Raw genomic sequence first — 17990 nt, 5'->3', positions numbered from 1 at the left:
GTTTGGTGAAGCGTGGCTCAACGGTTAGAGGCGGCAGACCCGGAGGCTGAGGTCGGCCCGGGACCAGGGTTCAATTCCCCACCCGGCCGGGTGCAGGACCAATGTCAGCGGGCCCGATAATTCTCGCCTCGGTGCCACTCTAACCATGGGGTCCCACGCTGCAACTCTGGGCAATAGCTTGCTTAATCTCCACTCCGGCCCCACCACCGCCGGGGATGCCTGGCTTCACCTTGGGGATGCCCAGTAAAGGGACCATCTCACAGGGAAAGCCAGGGCGGGTTCCCCAGTGGTAAGCGCTGGGACGCTCCAGGGTAACCACACGCTCTATAAATCCAACATTCATTCATTCATTCATTCATTTGGTGCGCAGGCTGAGGAAACCATTGCACCCTTTTAGTTTCCTCCCCAAAGCCTATTGCGTCTGCAGCTTTGCAGCTCCAACAGAATTCTTGGAGCCTGTTCCCACTGGCTTCGGATTCTAGATATGACACATGCAGAAGCCAAGGCCAGAATTATGGTGTTGCTAATGTTCAAATTAGAAACACAAACCAGGAATACAAAAATTAAACTAAAAGCTTAATAAATCAAATACCACCCACGTAATTGTCATCCAGCAAGATGACATCATAAACCGATCTCATCTAGAATGTATACCACTCTCTTTTTCTTGTAAAATTAAACTGCAGCTTTAACAAACTAAGGTACTTTATCACTGAGCTTCTTGTAAGGGGATCTGATCGCTGGATCAGTTCAACACTTTCTTGGAAGGTAATCCCTCTGCAGCATGTCCAGTGTGACCAACCACCAGCTCTAGCCAACTGAGTACTATTCCGCTGAACTCCTCTGAGGTGCTTGCGCTGCTCAGCTCTTTACATTTGCTTAATCTGTCAGGCAATGGCCCTTTTCTAACTTTCGTGTGTCTCAGTGAATACATTGTTGTATTTTGTAACTGATCTGAGATTGGTTTCATTTAATTTTAATTTCAGTTGTCTTTTCAACTGTATTGGTTTTATTACTGATTTTCCTCTCTACTGAGCTAAAACGCACTTGGTATAACAAACCAACCTACTTACTTACTCTTTCTGGGGAATATGTCATCAGCCATGACTCTCCAGCCATCTCTATCCAGGGCTTTTCTTTCAATCTGACTCCACAAACCAAAGAGCCTGGAATTTTAAAAGAGGCCAACATGAGCCATTGTGCATCCTAAACAAACCATGTTTGATCCTGTGTTCCGGTTTGGGGAGTCGTCCACTCTTGCTTATCTCTGGTGGTCGGCAGGGGACAAACTATTCCCAGAACTGATTCCATATTCCATTGGCCATTATCATCTTTCATAATGTATTTTGTGGCTGATTTAGAGGTTGATGACGATGGTGCACGGTTGCAACGGCACTGGAATGCCATCTCTGCGAAACAGTGATATAATCAGGCTGCGGGGCTTCTGTATGTTGATAACAGCCTACTCTGACATAATCCTCTGATGGCCTGATGGAGTATGGGCCATTGGAGGTTAACATATAATGCTGTCCACCCTATTTAGAGTGGACAGAGTTTGGTGCGTTTTTTGCAGTCCATCACTGCCAGGTAGAAGCTAGTGGTGAGGGACAGTAAAAAAAAAAAAATAATCATAATGACTCCCTCGCCCCAAGCGCACACAAAGGGGAGCAAACACCCATGGTGTGGGGGTTATTTAGAGTTGCCCATGGGGTTATTAGACCACTCTAGGTTTGATGAGCAGAGGTCCCTTGGGAAGTTGGGGACAAAGTCCTCCATCATCTGAACAGAGTCCCTTCCACCTGCCAAACTCTAAATCAGTTTGTGTTTTGGAAAATAAGATGAATAGAGAATAGGATTTCCTAAGATCAGAGGTCTCCAGGTGTAGAGGAAATTGTTTGTGCTAGGTTTATGCAGCTTTTTTGTCTGCCTTCAGATATCTTTAGCTGTCAAATGTCAATACCATCATACAGCATAGAGAGAGATGTTGGGTTTGTACCCCCAAGACATTGGCTTGACAGGCTGTCTTTGATGTTTTGATAGCCCCTGCATTTTGCAGCTGTTTATATTTTCCACATGAAAAGTCTGTCTCCGAGATCACATATGGTTTCTGCAGATTCGCTCTTCTTGCTTTGCACAATGATGCACGTGCCACTGAACTAGAGACATGGCATTTTCATGCATCATCATCTTCTGGCGCATGCGCATCATTCAAGTGAGTGTATGACGTTCTGCGATAGAATGTGTTTTCCTATTTTTGTAGAACAGTGTTTTTCCTGGACTCTCAAGATGGCTGTTGAGATCCTGATGAGGCTTGAAACACACCGACAATATTATGGTAGGCATTTTCAAACATGGCCTCGAAACGAAGCCATAAGCATTGTAACCCTGCTCTTTGTTCGGGAGTGGTGGTAAATCAGGGCTTGCAGGGCATGGCAACACTAAGATACTCTCTCCACAAGACTACACCCTCCTTGAGAAACTGCAGCCCAGCTGCATGGTTGTCACTGCCCAACCAGCGCAGTGCTTTGCTGAGATGCAAGAAGCTGGCAGCAGCGGTTACCTGCCGATGGGTCTTCCATCCACGCACCTACTTTAATCCAGGCACTCAATCACTCATTCATTCTTATTTATCCACTTAATATATTTATTTAATACTTAATGCAGACAAAGACAAACCTCATAGACTCACTCTTAGCCACCAAAGGAGCTGATTCAAATAGAGCACTACGTTATTCATTTTCAGCAAATACACTCTACCTCGAATCAAAATAAATAAAGAAGTAGTAATGTCTTATTAGTTTGAGGCGCCTTTCCTTTGATTTTACGAGATATACATGGACCGAGGTTCTTTGGCCTGTTTAGCCAATTTTGTTCTCGTGGATCGGTAGAACGCATACATTCCATCTATTTATTTGAAGATATGTTACGTGCTCCATTTAAGTACACGATCTTTTATGTTCTTGTATTTCTCTGACCCCCTCCTATCATCAAACACTTGCACTTTACACGTACACCCTATTATTTGAACCGTACTCTACAGTGCGTCATGCTTAAGGCCCTTCGAAAGTTAAATAAGAAAAAATATTAATACCTCGGAATTTACTCCAACTGTTTCACGTAAGACCCCATTCATATCAGTGACTCCGATTCCAGACCTTTATAATTTAAATATGCCCTTCAGTTTCACTATAATCGACTCTAATTAGTTTTTCACCGACTGCACACGCCAAAGCGCGACTGCTGCTGGGAGATTTTCGTAACGTGATTACAGTCCTGAAGACAACCTTTGCCAAGTCCTGAAAAGCTGTGCAAATTGATGATTCCCAGAACACAGGATATGAGAAAGACAAAGAGCAGCTCAGTGGCAACACACCAACAAACTGCGCTCTGGAAGGAGGGTATGGAAAGTGCAGCCAACACAACTCGGTCCGAAAAAGGGAATGCTTTGTTTCTTGCACAAAGGCGGTAGACTAAGAAGAAATAAAGGAAAAGGTGAAAAAACATTATATGTTAGTCTTTACGTTTTAAGGTAAGCTGATAACAGCTTGAGGCTACAGTGGCATTATGGTGCGACAGTTAAACAATAGAGGATTTATTATTTGCAGTCTCGCCATAGACAGTTACAGCTGTCTGACTAAGCCAGCATTGTACACAATACTTCACACAGCTGCTGCTCATAATTCTATGCCTTTCTTTTCAATCTAAATTTGTTGCTTTTTATTAACAGTTTTCCTCCCCTTTCTGTGAATGTCCCTCTCATGTGGAGAAGTGTGGCTCAATGGTTAGAGCGGCAGACCTTGATGCAGAGCTCTGGCCCGTGACCAGGATTCGATTCCCGCCTCGCGGGTCTTGGTCTCAAAATTCCTCTGACCTGATATTCTCGTCTCAGTGCCTATTCTAATCATGGGTCCCACGCTGCAACTCTGGACAATAGCTTGCTTAATCTCCACAACTGCCCCAGCAGCGCTGGGATGCCTGGTTTCACTATGGGGGTGCCCAGGAGTGGACACTTCACAAGGAAAGCCAGGAAGGGTTCCTTAGCGGTATGAGTACAAGCGCCGGGAGACCCGGTCCGGGTAGCTGCGCGCTATACAAGTACAACAACATTTACATGGATGGATTGTTCACCCTGGTGTTTGACTGGCTAGTGTCTAATTGTTCACCCTAGTGTTTGACTGGCTAGTGTCTAGTCTTCCACTGCTGATGTCATGGAACTAGCTTTTTGTTTTTTTAGGTCGAGCCTGAGCCAGCGCCAAGCACTGCTCTGGGGATGATCTGTCGTAGTTCAGTACGGGAGAGAAGCCCTGCCCATATTTTTCATTGGCTTGTGTCTTTTTCCTTCGTAAATGCTGTCTTCTGATTCATTATGAGGCTTGTTAGTCCCTCCTTGGTTCGGCCAAGTTGTCATTTGTATCCTCCCATGGCTACTGGCCCCTTTACTTGGTTGTTACACAGTATGTGTACTATTTCATTCATTGACTTTCTCCTAGGTTAGGCACCACGATCTGCTTAGCTTACCTTTAAAGCAGCCAAGACAATGGCCGTGGTGTGGTGAGGTGTAGGGGAGAACAAACACTGGGAAAAAAAAGCAGGGAGGGCCTTTGACGCAGGGCCGCGGGGGGAGAGAGGAGCTGCCTCTGTGTCATTATGCTCAAGGCAAGTGCAGGGCGCCCTACTCGCCGCAGGCTGCTGCCGCCCTTTATTTATTTAATAATACAGCAACTTTCACTTTTGACATGGTGCCTTTATTTATTTATTAATACCACCGCTTTCACTTTTCACTGGACACCTTTATTTATTTAGTTAATAATAGCGCCGCTTTCACTTTTGGCCAAGCGCATTTTTTATTTCAGCGCACCTTCTCCGTCGTTATGGTTACTACGTGATGTCACTCGAAAAGCACAGCTTTGGGCACGGCTGTCATTGTAAACCTCTCTTCCATCCTTCCTAGTCCCTGACCGTGGCTGACCCAGAAGCTGCTTGCAGCTCAGTTGCTCGTGTGAAGTCGAGCCTGATGGTAGCATTTGCATGCTCTTGAGTTTGTGCGCATGCCGTCGAGGTCGTGGGCTTGCCGCCAGAATGTTCCTGGTCCAGTACACCAGTCAACATACACTTTAAGACCACTAGGCACCTTTCATTGGTCTTACATCCACTGGTGAGGAGATGCCCGTCTGGTGATGGAGTGGGGGGGGGCGGGCATGATAATGCATAACCGTGCTCCCTCTGCAGCAAGGGGGATACTCTCAGCCCCAAGCCGGCCTTCACGGCCCAGTGTTCACCCCTGCCTCTAGCCGTGCTTCCTCCTGCGCTCCTCTGTGATTAGATCCGTGCAACTCAGGCAGCGACTGCACCTTGTTACTGTCCTAGACTTCGCTACGGCATAGCGCTTTCAGTGAAATCCACTTCGAACTGTGTGATCTTTTACTAACGCGTGTTCATGTAATAATTTGTCTCAGAGAGTTGCTTAGGAAAAGGTGTGTGAATGTTCAATTGAACTTCAAGTAGTATAAACTCTCCCTTTCTCCAATGAATACTTGAACATTTGCTGTATTAGGAATATGGGTGGAATAGATACGCAGATCACTTTTGCACTACCGGCATTTATTTAGTGGCGAATGCATTTGTACTAAAATTGTCTTAACTGATCTTGAAAGGCAGAAAGAAGTTTTATTTTTGATCCGTTTCTCTATATACTTTATTTGCTTTTGAATTGTGGTACTAATATCCGCCCAGAAACGCTTGAAATCTATAGTGGACTATGACTGTAGGGCGCACCTCTGCTGGGCGTCGTGCATTGTCACTTGTGTGTGTGTACAGTACAATAGAAACTGCCGTTGTTGGTGTGCCTGATTTTACAGAGGTTGGAAGGAAGCTGCATTTGTCCCACCACTCCTGAAATATTGTGCATATGTGACGGAAGGTGTTCATCGTGCGGGCACATAAGTCTTGGTGGTCTGGACAGCGCCGAACCCTTTTACGCTAAGGTCCTGCGACTGGTCACATGTCATTGTAGCTTTAATCTTGTATCGAGTGGCTGTACTGTACTCATCTAGGCCAGGGGGATTCAACACTCCCTGCTATCGGGAGGCTGATGGCTGGAGAGGATCTCAAGCCGGAAGCAACTAACCCTCTAACCCAAACTGTTTGGTTTGATGGATCGGATGTAGACCTCCGTAACCTTGTGTAAATGTAAATGTATGTACATGTATTTATATAGCGCAAATCACCGACACGGTATCTAAGCGCTTGCTTAGGGAACCCGTCCTGGTATTCCCCTGTGAGATACCCCGGCAGGGTGTCCACAAGGTGAAAGCCAGGCATCCCGCCGCGAGGGGCCGTAGTGGAGATTAAGCAAGCTATTGCCCAGAGTCGCAGAGTGTGACCCCGTGAGTCGAGTAGGCACCGGAGCGAGAATTGTCGAGTCCGTGGAATTTTTTGAGCCCGAGACCCGCCGAGGCGGGGAATTGAACCCTGGTCCACGGCCGATCTCAGCTTCCGGGTCTGCCGCCTCTAACCACTGAGCCACGCTTCTCCACTTTGCGGTTTACTTCAGGGAGGAGGGTATCTGTAGTTGTGAAGAGGTGTGGGTGTGGGTGATGCAGCCTGGTGAGATGTTTACAGACCTGGCTGCATGTATTTGTTTCCCTTGTCCATGGTCTGTCTGTGTCAATTTTATTTTATTTATTTTGAAAGTTTTATATAGCGCGGACAAGATCTTTGCAGATATCAGAGCGCTTTACAAAGAAGGGGTACATGAGGGAGCATAGTCAAACTGATAAGTCAGTAAAGCTAACAGTACAAATAGGTGGGGGGCAAAGCCAATCATGTAAATCAATAATACAAGAAATATAACTAAGCAACGGGGTCAAACAAGTAGTACATATCGGTGCAGAGTCTTTAAAGATTCCGAAATAATAGTTCAGGTGTATTTAGCCATAAGGATAGCTTTTACTTCTTTCTTAAAGAGTGTAGTGGAAGAGATGAGCCTGGTTTCGGGAGGGAGTGAGTTCCAGATCCTGGGTGCCATTCCTGAGAAGGAGCGTTTATAGGTTTTTTCCTTCCGGAATCTTCGAGGTTTCAGCAGAAGATTGTTTGTGCCTCTAGTGTTTCTAGCGCCGCCAGAGATTGTTAGCTTCTGAGTGAGGTAGCCGGGTGAGTTCAGGTGTACCGCCTTGTGTGTCATGCAGGCGATTTTCAGATGTATTCTGGCTTCAAAAGGCAGCCAGTTCAGGGATTTCAAGTCAGGGGAGATGTGAGAGTGCTTTTTTGACCCAGTGATGAGTCTCGCTGCAGCGTTTAGAGAAGCTCTTAGGGGTGCGGTAGTAGTTAGGGGGAGTCCGCAAAGGGCGATGCTGCCATATTCTATTCGAGGGATGACTAGTGCTTGTACTGCGGTTTGGAAGTCTTTGGCTGGGAGGAAGGGTTTAAGTTTCCTCAGGGTATTGATTTGGAAGTTCGCTCCCTTAGTTGCCTGGCTTATTTCCCTGGAACATCCCTAGACGTGCCTCGGAGCACTGGGCTGGGAGGCAGTTTCCAGATCCCTGGTACTGAACACACCACCTACCGCTGCTCTGGTGCTCACACTCCTACCAGGCGAGGGGTGCTTACGCCGACTTTTGCCGTACTTCTTCGACGGTGGTAGGAGAGCTCTCGGTGTCCCCAGGCACGGGTCCCTGGTGAGGTCCGTACGGTGGATGTGAGATGTTTTTAATATTCTGCTGCCGAAGACGGGGTAGATCTGTGCCTGGCCTCGGTGCGTACATGCTGTGTGCAATTGAAGCAAGTAAGAGCATCTGACAGGAGCCTGAGTGCACGCACTCTAACCTTTTTTTTCCCCATAAAAGTGACAGTGCATCACACCATTCTATCTTTCTTAAAACCACCTCTTTGAATGCTGGAACATTTCTAGAATGATTTTGGTCTTTCTTACCTGAAGTATGGTGTCTGTGAAATTATTACTTCTCTGTCACCTGTAGGCTTTACTGAGATTGTTTTTTTTTTAGGTTTGCCCTTTGAGACAGCTCTCCACCTTATCACAAGCTTACCAGCTGACATTATGTCATTAGGGACACCATGTTCTTGCCATGTGCCCTTTACGTACATGGCATTTTTTCAGCTAGTAGCCTTATGGTTATCTTAAAATAAACTCAAACTACAACCCCCAGAATGGAGTTTAGTGTGTAGATGGTTCATTTGTTCCTATTAGCTCCCTCTTTTGCATTATAAACTGGCCTGCTTAAAGCAGCTGGTAGTGGATCAGGGCATTCAGGGAGAGCAGGGGCAGGTTAAGGGTGACAGTAGCTGGCAGTGGGACAGTCGGTGCAAGAGAGTATGGGCAGGATAAGGGTCTCTGGTGGTGCTTACTGAAGATAGCATTGCAAAGTGGACAGTGGCTTGCAGTGAGTTAGGAAAGTAATGGCGAGCAAAAACAGAGACAGGTTGGTGGTCCAACGTGGTGGTTACAGTGACGGGCAGTGAGATTGGACAGTGGAGCAGGGTCAGACGGAGGCGGCCCCATTGCTATTACTGTGTCTGGCAGAGAAGCAGGGCAGTGAGAACTACCAGAGAAAGGCCAAAAGAGATCCCAATGTACACCAAGTGACAGACTGTGGCACTTCAACCTTTTACTGGGTAGTGCACAGTGCAAGAGTTAATGTTGCTTTTCCCACAATAATGTGCTGCATGGCTAAATACTTATAAGGGTGCAAAGGCGAGACCGATTGCATTGCAAATGGTTGTTTTACATGTCATTACTTGTTTAGCACTCCAAGGGAGTGCATGTCTTGGTTTTCAGAGCACACTCATGCTCTGTACTTTGATCCCCCAGGCTCAACCCATCCCATCACCTTTGCCCTTGCCTGATGCGCCTCTGCGGCACACTCGGTGCTGAACGGTGGCATTACATTTTGTCCTTCCTCCCATGATATTGTAAGGAGCTGTGATATCCCTCGGGATCTTGTTTGCGCTATATAAAACTTTATAAATAAAATAAAAGAAAATAAGTGTGCTAGGTGATCTCTTTACCCTGTGACTCAACTCCCAAAATTCCGCCCAATGCTCTTCCAAGGCATGCCCAGCACTGTGCAACATTTGCAAAGCTGTCTGAGAAACTTAATGTAATCAATACTATAAGAAGAACACAGAAAGAGTGGACTTTGGCTGAGCCTCTCTAAGAAATGGGGGTCTCTATTTGGTAGAGGTATGCACCTTTTTCCAAGTAGGGACCCTTGCTTCTAGTCAGGGTAAGGGGATTACACACATTAGATAACCCTTGCTCACCCCTTGGTAGCTTGGCACGAGTAGGCAGGCTTATCCCAAAGGTGTGCAAAGTATTTGTACCCCAAACACACAGTAACACAGTGAAAATACCACAAATGGACACAACACCAGTTAAAAAAATAAAGTATCTTTATCTAAACCAAACAAGGCCAAAACGAGACAAAGCCAACATGCACAATACAAAATGTGATTTTTAAAGGTAATACTGCAAACATACAGCTCAGAGAAACATATAGCTCCAACTGGGGCTATTATGATGTCATGACAGGCCCAAATCCAAAGTACGCTACCGACCGAGAGGTGCGGGGTCCGTCTACGGAGTCATATGGACCGCCAAGCAACAGTACCTTCGACAATGAAGTCAAAAGATGGTACATGGCATCGAGAAGGTGAGAGGTCAATGACTGAGGCAGAGCTGGCTTCTTTCCGCCACGGGGAAGGTGATGCGCTGCGTCCGTGAGGTGGTGAGACGTTGAGTCCAGGACAGGGGAGGCGAGGTGGCGTCAACGCTTAGGCATTGGTTCCTGTGTGGTGATGCAACAACAAAGAATTTGTGAAGTCACCCTCATCGGTTATCGGCTCTGAGATAACGTGATGCTGGCACTGGCATTGGGATGGCCGATAACTGCAGGCATCGAAGGGCGTTGGAGCTGCAATGTAGGTGGAGCAATGCGTCCTGCACTTTATGAGCGGTGCCCCATAGCCTTGGTGCAGGTCGCTGATGGTGTTGGAATTCTTCTTGCTTTGGAGCACTAACCACACAATTATCAGGGCCCAGGAACTGGAATTGGCACCCTTCTGAATACAGGAGTCCACAGAGGAGTCCAAGCACTGGTCAGTGTGTTGCAGGTGAAGTCTTTGTATCCCTGAGGCTTCAGAACAGGAGACCAGCACACACAGGCCCTAGAAGATTCTTCTCAAGCAGGTTCAGAGCAAATGTCCAGTCTTTGTCCTTTATTTAGCAGAAGCAGCTACTGCAGGCTAACACAGCAAAGCAACACAGCAAAAGGGGAGAACTCCTCACAGCTCTTCCCCTTGGTAGAGGTTCATCTTGAATTCAGAAGTGATCTAATTCTCTGGTGTTTAAGGTTGAATTCTTATACTCCATTTCTCTGTGTTCTCTTTGTGGCAAGGTTCTCTGAGCCCAGTCCAAACCAGTTCTGTCCTCTATGGCCCGATTCCCTATATGAGGTGGATATAGCATTGTGCAAAGGAGACTAAGCCTATTCAACTGATAGTGAAACCCCTCCCACTACTCTACATGCACACCAGGTCTATTCATCCAGCTATGAGTCACACAGGAAAGGCAGGACACACCTCAACCCCCAATCCCGCCCTTGGGACTGTCTAGTGTGAATGCACATCCCCAACTCCTGTCCCTGCAAAACCAGACTATGAATACACAAACAGGCAGAGGCATACAGTTGGTTAAACAAGAAAATGCCCACTTTCTAAAAGTGACATTTTCTAACACATAATTTAAAAATCACCTTCACTAAAAGGTGTATTGTTAAATTCTAAGTTCAGAGAGCCTCAACTCCATTTCTCTTTGTTGTTCCTAATGAAAGTAACACTTAAAAAAGTATACATTGCAGGTCCAATGATAGCCTATGGTATGGACAGCCTTTCAACAGTGAAAAAAACGAAATAAACAGTATTTCACTATTGGGACATGTCACACACACAAGTACATGTCCTGTATTTCCCATACACTGCACCCTGATCACGGGTGCTACATTAGGGATGACTTACATGTAAGAAAAGGGAAGGTTGGGGCCAGGCAAGTGGATACACTTGCCAGATCAACATGGCACTTTAAAACTGCACGCGTAGCCACTACATTGGTAGGTCTGAAACACATTTACAGGGCTACTCATGTGGGTGGCACAACCAGTGCTGAAACCCACTAGTAGCATTTGATTTACAGGACCATGCACACTAAGTGCACTTTACTAAGGACTTACCAGTAAATCATATATGCCAATCATTTATCATAATCACAATTTACACAGGGAACACTTGCACTTTGACACTGCTCAGAAGTGGCAAAGTGCCTAAAGCTTCTAAGCTAGCAAAAAGTAAATCCAACATATAGTCAAAAATGCAGGAGGTAGAGCACGGCTCCCTTATCCATCTGCTTCCTTCAGCAGTCCCTCTGTAGCTCTTGCTGGTAGATAGTAGGAGCTGCTTGGATTTGAATGCAAAAATTGATTAGAGTGACTGAACCATGTGCACCCCCCTCTCCTCAATGTGTAAGTCTCAAATTAAGCTGTTTAGCCTGAATCTTTCCCCACACTCTATAATTTTCGACTGACCTTTCACTCCAAGTCAGAGAGAGCATGAGGCAGGCAAGCCCTGGTTTGGCACACAGCTGTGCATGTGCAGCATTGTCTCTAATAGGACTTACCCTTGAACAGACCTATGCTACTATAGGAGAGATACTGCAGGAGTAAAGCCAATCATGCCAGTAGAATGCACCCTGTCCATGTGATCCACAATTCAGTCCAGGCAGACCCCACACCTAGCACATGTCTGCCATTTCCATTTCCATTCCGTCCCATCTCTCATTTTGGAACCCACCCTTAATATGTCAGTCTGTCTTCAACAATGGTTACTAGAAGAAACACTACGAGCTGATGGAAAGAGACTGAGCCTTGAAGATGAATCACTGTGTACATGTTTAATTCATGTGGCTGCAGTAGTTCCATGTGAATTGACTGTGCACCTGCTGCCTGCACTGTACACGCTAAAACTTTCAGCAGGGCCTCAGGGAGGATGTCAAAATGCAATTCAATTTTCTAAAACAGATTATTGTTACATGTTCCTGTTGGACCTGGGTCTCTCTGTAGGGTCACCCCCAAACGTTTTGCCTTCACTGCTCCTGTTTCTGAACTCATTCTTGTTGGCTTTTAGGACTTTACCACTGTAAACATAGAAGGAGCAAAATGCCAATAACTATTGTTTTTGTGCAGGAATGTGCCCCTTCTTACACAAACACAATCATTCCTCTAACACAGGCACCCTTGCACCATGGTGCAAGGGTGTCTGTGATGGCACACAGCTGCTGTTTTTGCACTGGCATAGGGGAGGACACAGGGGTGTGCTGTATTCTTGTAAATACGTTGCATCCCTGCATTTTTTTAATGACCCAGCTTGGCGCAGCAAATTGGCTTGCTGAGCCGTGCCCTTTAATTGTAAGTATGCCCCTAAGTATTTACGAAGTCATTCACATATGTTTACCTGTTAAGGCTCCTATCACATGGGGTAACATTAATGTTCTTCTTTTTCTTAGGCAGATTAAAATCTGGCTGGTTTAATTTACAAAGATTAACATCTGGAAAAAATATGTAGCTAGAACTAGATGCTTATAAGAAACAACCACATGTAGTGCCCATAAAATCCAATGATTAAACTTTGCAAATGAAGAAGCTTCAAACACAACTGCCTATGCAGTAGAACAATAGGAAATATTTTGTTTCTCGTTCATAATGGGCAGATGTTTGATCAATATTTGAAAATGTACACATGAAATTAAAACTAAATATTAACTGGCAATTCTCACCTGCAGTGCACAGTTATTGGCCCTTTAATCTTTGTTGCCTGCTGTCTGATCATGTGCACAAACTGCAAGATGCTTTCTGCAGCATTCGTTGTAGGGACACCATGGTCAGGCCAAGCCAAGTAGTTAAAATGCATAACGTCCTGCACTTCACCCATCTACGAGAAAAGACATTGCAAGGGTGAAAAGAGTAGACAACATCAGTAGTGCATCGTTTTCTAGCACCCTCGATATGTTTGTATGAATTGGTACCTGTGTAGGTGTTAGTAAGGCAGAGACTATGTGGGGATGGAAGTAGTGTTACAGAAGTAATCTTTTCCATACTCTTACTTGCCTTTGTGAACTGGCCCATACCGTCCAACTTGCTATTAGTAAATGGGGAAAGAGGGTACCATTGTTTTTATTCAGTAGTAACTGTGTAGAAATATTATCCCAATATTCCCATTTTAGTATCAGTTTAGGTATTGAGGGGCTGTTTCACCAAAAGTGTACTACAAGGGTACTTTTTTACATACTCCAAAATGCCTTTGTGGACAGACCTCTGTGTCTGAGTTTTCAGATTAGTTTCAACAATATAGATATCATAGGCATATAAGTAGCTGGGAGCCTCTTTCACTATTTCACAGCGAATGTGGATTACTCAAGGTTCCGGACAGACCATAAAACCCTATTATAAGCTTAGACTACATACCTGTCAACTTGAAGAACAATCTCACTGTGTGAGGAAGGGACGGGGCCTTGACAGTGCCTCGGACCAAGAAGTACCTATGAGGCAATTTTGAACCCCACCCAGCTCCCAAACCCCCCTCCTGCCCCCCCCCACCAAAAAAAAAGCTTGCTGAGACTGGTCCGATATCCAGGGGCAGTGGTTCCCAAACTTTTTCGACCCGCGGCTCACTTGACCCATTGGCCATTGCCCGTGGATCCCCAGTTTTACTTTTTTTGGAGGGAGGGGGAGATGTAACCCTGGCCTCTGGAGTACTTGCATTTTTCTCCCTGAAAATAGTTGGGATGAAGCTGATGAGGGTATTATAATCATATACGCAGGGGTTTGCGTATTACTAAGGTGGCGCCTTTAATAAAATATTCCTAGTTACACTTCTTTGCCCATGCCTTTTTTTAGAGTACCCTCTCAAACTTTTTCATCCCACTTACAGTACTAGATAGCGCCCTTATGCATGTAGGCCCCATTGCCAAAGTGTTTCTGCGCTTGAAGAATATTTGCATTTACTACCAATGTCATATGTGCCAACACACCTGTCTCAGCCGAGTGACTCACAAATGTTTAAACCACATACAAGCCAAATAAATTCCTCTGATTCATTTTTTCTAAATGTCCTCCTTTCGTGCTTCCAAATGTTGGCATTTTGCTGTAAATGGTGTTTTAGTTCCCTGTGCTCAAAGAGAGATATTAGGCCTGTCTGGAAATGTGTGTGTGTACTGAAAGAAATATGTACTGGAAGTACCCCTGGTTCAAGTACAAATGTCAATACTTACTAATACTTAATGTGTTTCATATACAGTACAAGTGTACTTTTCTGATAACTTGCATTGGTGTAAAATGCATTTTGAAAAAAAAAAAACTATTAAAGAGTCTAACAAAATTAATCAGGTTTCTTCCGCTTACTTTGCCATCAATTAAGCACTACGTTTACAGCTTTAGGCATGTCACTTACAAATCATCGGCATCATGCCCCTAAGTCCAATTAGTTTAAGTGAAGCCAACAGACCCTTCAACATTAAATGAATGAAAGTACTTGTTGCATGGCTCCCCTGGCTAGGTTTGACGGTTCCTCAGGGAGCCATGGCGCACAGTTTGGGAACCACTGCCTTGGGGTGTTTTTTTCACACCCCTTGTTGGACATCGGCAGTTAAAAGCCTCGGAAAACATGGCACAAAAACCACTATTTAAAGTGGTTTCCAACTTGTTTTCCCTGCCACCCAGTGATGCCATCTCCTCACTGGGAAACCGTGTGATGGGAGCCGCTATGGTGGTGTGTCACACGGTGGCACCATGTGAGTTGGCAGTCTTGGGACTAATCGAGGGCCCTACAGCCAATTTATGATACTTTACAAAGAGTCCAAACATCCTGGAAAGCAAAATCACAGTCTTCAGTCTAAAAGGAGCACAATCCTGAGAGGAATGAATGTGAAGTACGGATTTTTTGGGTGCGATTAAAAACCAGCAGCGTAGGCAGTCAACCATATCAAATAGCTAAGCGTGAACTAGGTACACAGAGAGACTGCACGCACCAGTTGTAACCTCCATTCTTTGCCTGCAAAATGAGCAGTAAAAAAGTTGCAAGATTAATGACAAAGTTCATGAAAAGTATAGGTCCGTACTAGACAAAAGTGAAGGACCGTGGTAGAACTCTCCATGCGCGAGTCGTTAGTTGCTGACGCAGTGAATGATTTGTGACAGAAAGTAAATGAGCGAAACGATCTTCCCTAGTCACGGATCACACGCAGGGCCAGACTGGGAACCAAAACCGGCACCGGCAAAGTGCTCGGCCGGCCCCCGCCTCCCCACTCGGGGGGATGGAGGTGCCGCCGAGCTCTTTGCCGGGGCCGGTTTTCGGCCGATTTTGGTACAGGAACGAATTTGCAGCTATGCTGCAAAAACAGACCTGTAACAAAAACGGCCCCCAGGGGCCCAAAACCGGCCCCCACCCGTGCGGCGCACCGGGGGATTGCCCGGTGCCCGCTATTGCCAGTCCGGGCCTGATCACACGGCTCCTCTAGGAAACTGCAGCACCACCAGAGGAAATTCTCACGGGGCAATGGAGCTTTTTTTTGGCTCCATGCAGACGGGCTGGAAACGCGCCACTGTGGAACCCCTGACAGTACAATCCCAGCAGAAGCCCCCACGAAGAGTATTCAAGCACCGTCACAAGTGGGTCACGTTTGACTCGTGACACCGAAGGCCGTGCCATGCACAAACAAAGCATTTTGAGGGTGTGTAAATTGTACATGATATGGTTCCAAGAGAAAAGGTCAATGCTGTGGTGGGATTAGAAAGTGAGTGCTGAGATGGGACAGAATAAGCAGGAAATATTTATTAAATATAAGGGGAAATGACCTGATGTAATAAAGAAACGTTGAAGTGGCGCAGTGCTGTGCAAAACCAATTTGCACACTTTTGCTGCTTGTGTGATATGGAATAGAACAATAACATAGATTGTGGAAGCGTTGCAAAAAATATTAACAAGACTTTTTTTTTAAATTCACTTATGTGTACTTGTGTGTATTGGAAACGATAGCAATGAATTCCTTGCCAATGAAGAAACATTTAAAATAAAAAAAATGGTAAATTGACTTGGCACTGATGTTGCTACTAGGGTAACCACATATGTAACACCATCATTTGCCTCGCAGATCGTCCTCTCTTTCAAATTTTACATGTGTACATATTTGCTTCACTTTCTTTTTGTAAGCAAAGAAAAAGATAAAACACAATCTGTTTTTGCAGAGGTGAATATGTGAACATTTGGGGTTTTCCTTATTATACAAGCAGCATAAATGATGCAAATCGAGTTACCTGTAGCGTACCATGTGACCTGTGAGTGCACGTCATAGAAGCACACATGCATGCCGGCCTCCTGGGGCCGGAAGCAGCGTTAGGAGATCATTAACCCCTTGCCTGCGGGGCTAATTCCCCTGCTGTGCTGGGGGGCGCGCACAGCGCCCCGGTGCTCATGATGAGCTCAGCTCGCCATGAGCCACGGTGGCCGTGTGCTCATGACGAGCTGAGCTCGTCACGGCCACACCTGTTTTTGTAGAACGTTCAGCACAGCGGGGGAATTACCCCCGCGTGCGAGCGTTGCGGCCATTATGACGAGCTCAGCTCGTCATGAGCACATGGCCACCGTTGCTCATGACGAGCTGAGCTCGTCATGAGCATGGGAGGGGTTAAAGTTGTGACTTTGGTTGTGCAGAGATGGCTCATATCTTGAACACTTCCACCACTGGTAGCCAGTCCATTTAATTTATACGCCCAAACTACCGCCTTGGTGCATCTCTACACTGGCATGAGGCTGAGGTCATCTAGCCCACTAGCCAGTGACCCCCAAATTAAAGCCTCTAACGCAACATCCCTGCTGTAAATCAGTGCCCACAACTGCTGCAAAATGGATAATAAGTTGTGTGGCCTGCACAAGTAATGCGTCCACATTTGTGCTCCAATGGGAACCAAACACCCTATTGAAGCGCTTGACTGTCATAGGGTCGTGTTGCAGAGAACTTCAAGGCTGACTCAAGGGTGGTATTGTGGGCTAGTAATAGGTGATCTGGATTATGAGAATTACCTTTAGCATGAAATACGCACTGAGGGCAACAAGTTATAATAACAAAATCTATGTAATTATAGTCCTTTACCCCTATAGGGTGTCTGCAGATTAAGCACTTATGTTAGACATACAAATACTGCACTTTAAACATAGTCCCTAACGGACATGGCTTCGGTAAACATACATAGATGTAATTTCCCCCTTCCACCCCTAGAGGGTGTCTCAACATGAATGCTCATATTAAACACATTCAGACCACAACTGGTTGCAGTCATAATTTTTACCCCAAGAAGGCACATCCTTCCCAACTCTAAAACAAAAGTTATAGCTAAGAGAAACTTGATAAACACTTGAGGGGTTATCTTTCATAGAATCCTAACAAAAGTAGAGTGGGGACTCTTTAATTGAGGGGAGGCTGAGCTGCTCCTACAGCTCACCCACACTTTTGGAACATGTTGGTGGTGATCCCGCTCCCCTGTGGTCACCACAAGCCACAAACAAGAGGTTTTCATTTTTAAAAGCGGCCAAAACTGACAAGCCCCACAGGACATTATCGGGCGCTCCTTGCACTGCCTGTTTAATTTTTAAACAGCAGTTCTCCCACTGCGTAGGGGAGAGTCGCTTAGGCTTCCTTTTTGCTTTGTTTCCTTTTCGGCTCCTCTGCACTGCGCTTGACATTTTCTCAAGGTGCCCAATCCCACCTGGGCACCTCAAGTGCCTTCTGGGAGAGCAGCTCCCTGCAATGCCAGCACACTTGCATGCTGCAGCGGGAGCCAGCATTCCATTTGGATCTGCCCACTCCAGCGGGCAGATGAGTGTTGTGCTGCCGACCTTCCTGGTGATGCGGGGAAAGCTACAGCACCCCC

The 17990-nt window shown here is 45.9% G+C and overlaps 1 protein-coding gene across 6 annotated transcripts in view; it reads right to left on the bottom strand.

Moving 5' to 3' along the window:
- The window catches only part of PTPRO (protein tyrosine phosphatase receptor type O), a 1002672-nt gene that overhangs the window by 47814 nt on the left and 936868 nt on the right, over positions 1-17990 (bottom strand). For all 6 annotated transcript variants that reach the window (XM_078674019.1, XM_078674018.1, XM_078674014.1 and 3 more), the window contains one exon: positions 12842-12996. In XM_078674019.1, the coding sequence (XP_078530145.1) occupies positions 12842-12996 (155 nt within the window). The remainder of the gene's footprint in view (positions 1-12841; positions 12997-17990) is intronic.

This window comes from Lissotriton helveticus, chromosome 1_1 (genome assembly GCF_964261635.1).
Source record: "Lissotriton helveticus chromosome 1_1, aLisHel1.1, whole genome shotgun sequence".
NCBI lineage: Eukaryota > Metazoa > Chordata > Amphibia > Caudata > Salamandridae > Lissotriton > Lissotriton helveticus.
This window is presented reverse-complemented; position numbering and strand designations above follow the sequence as displayed.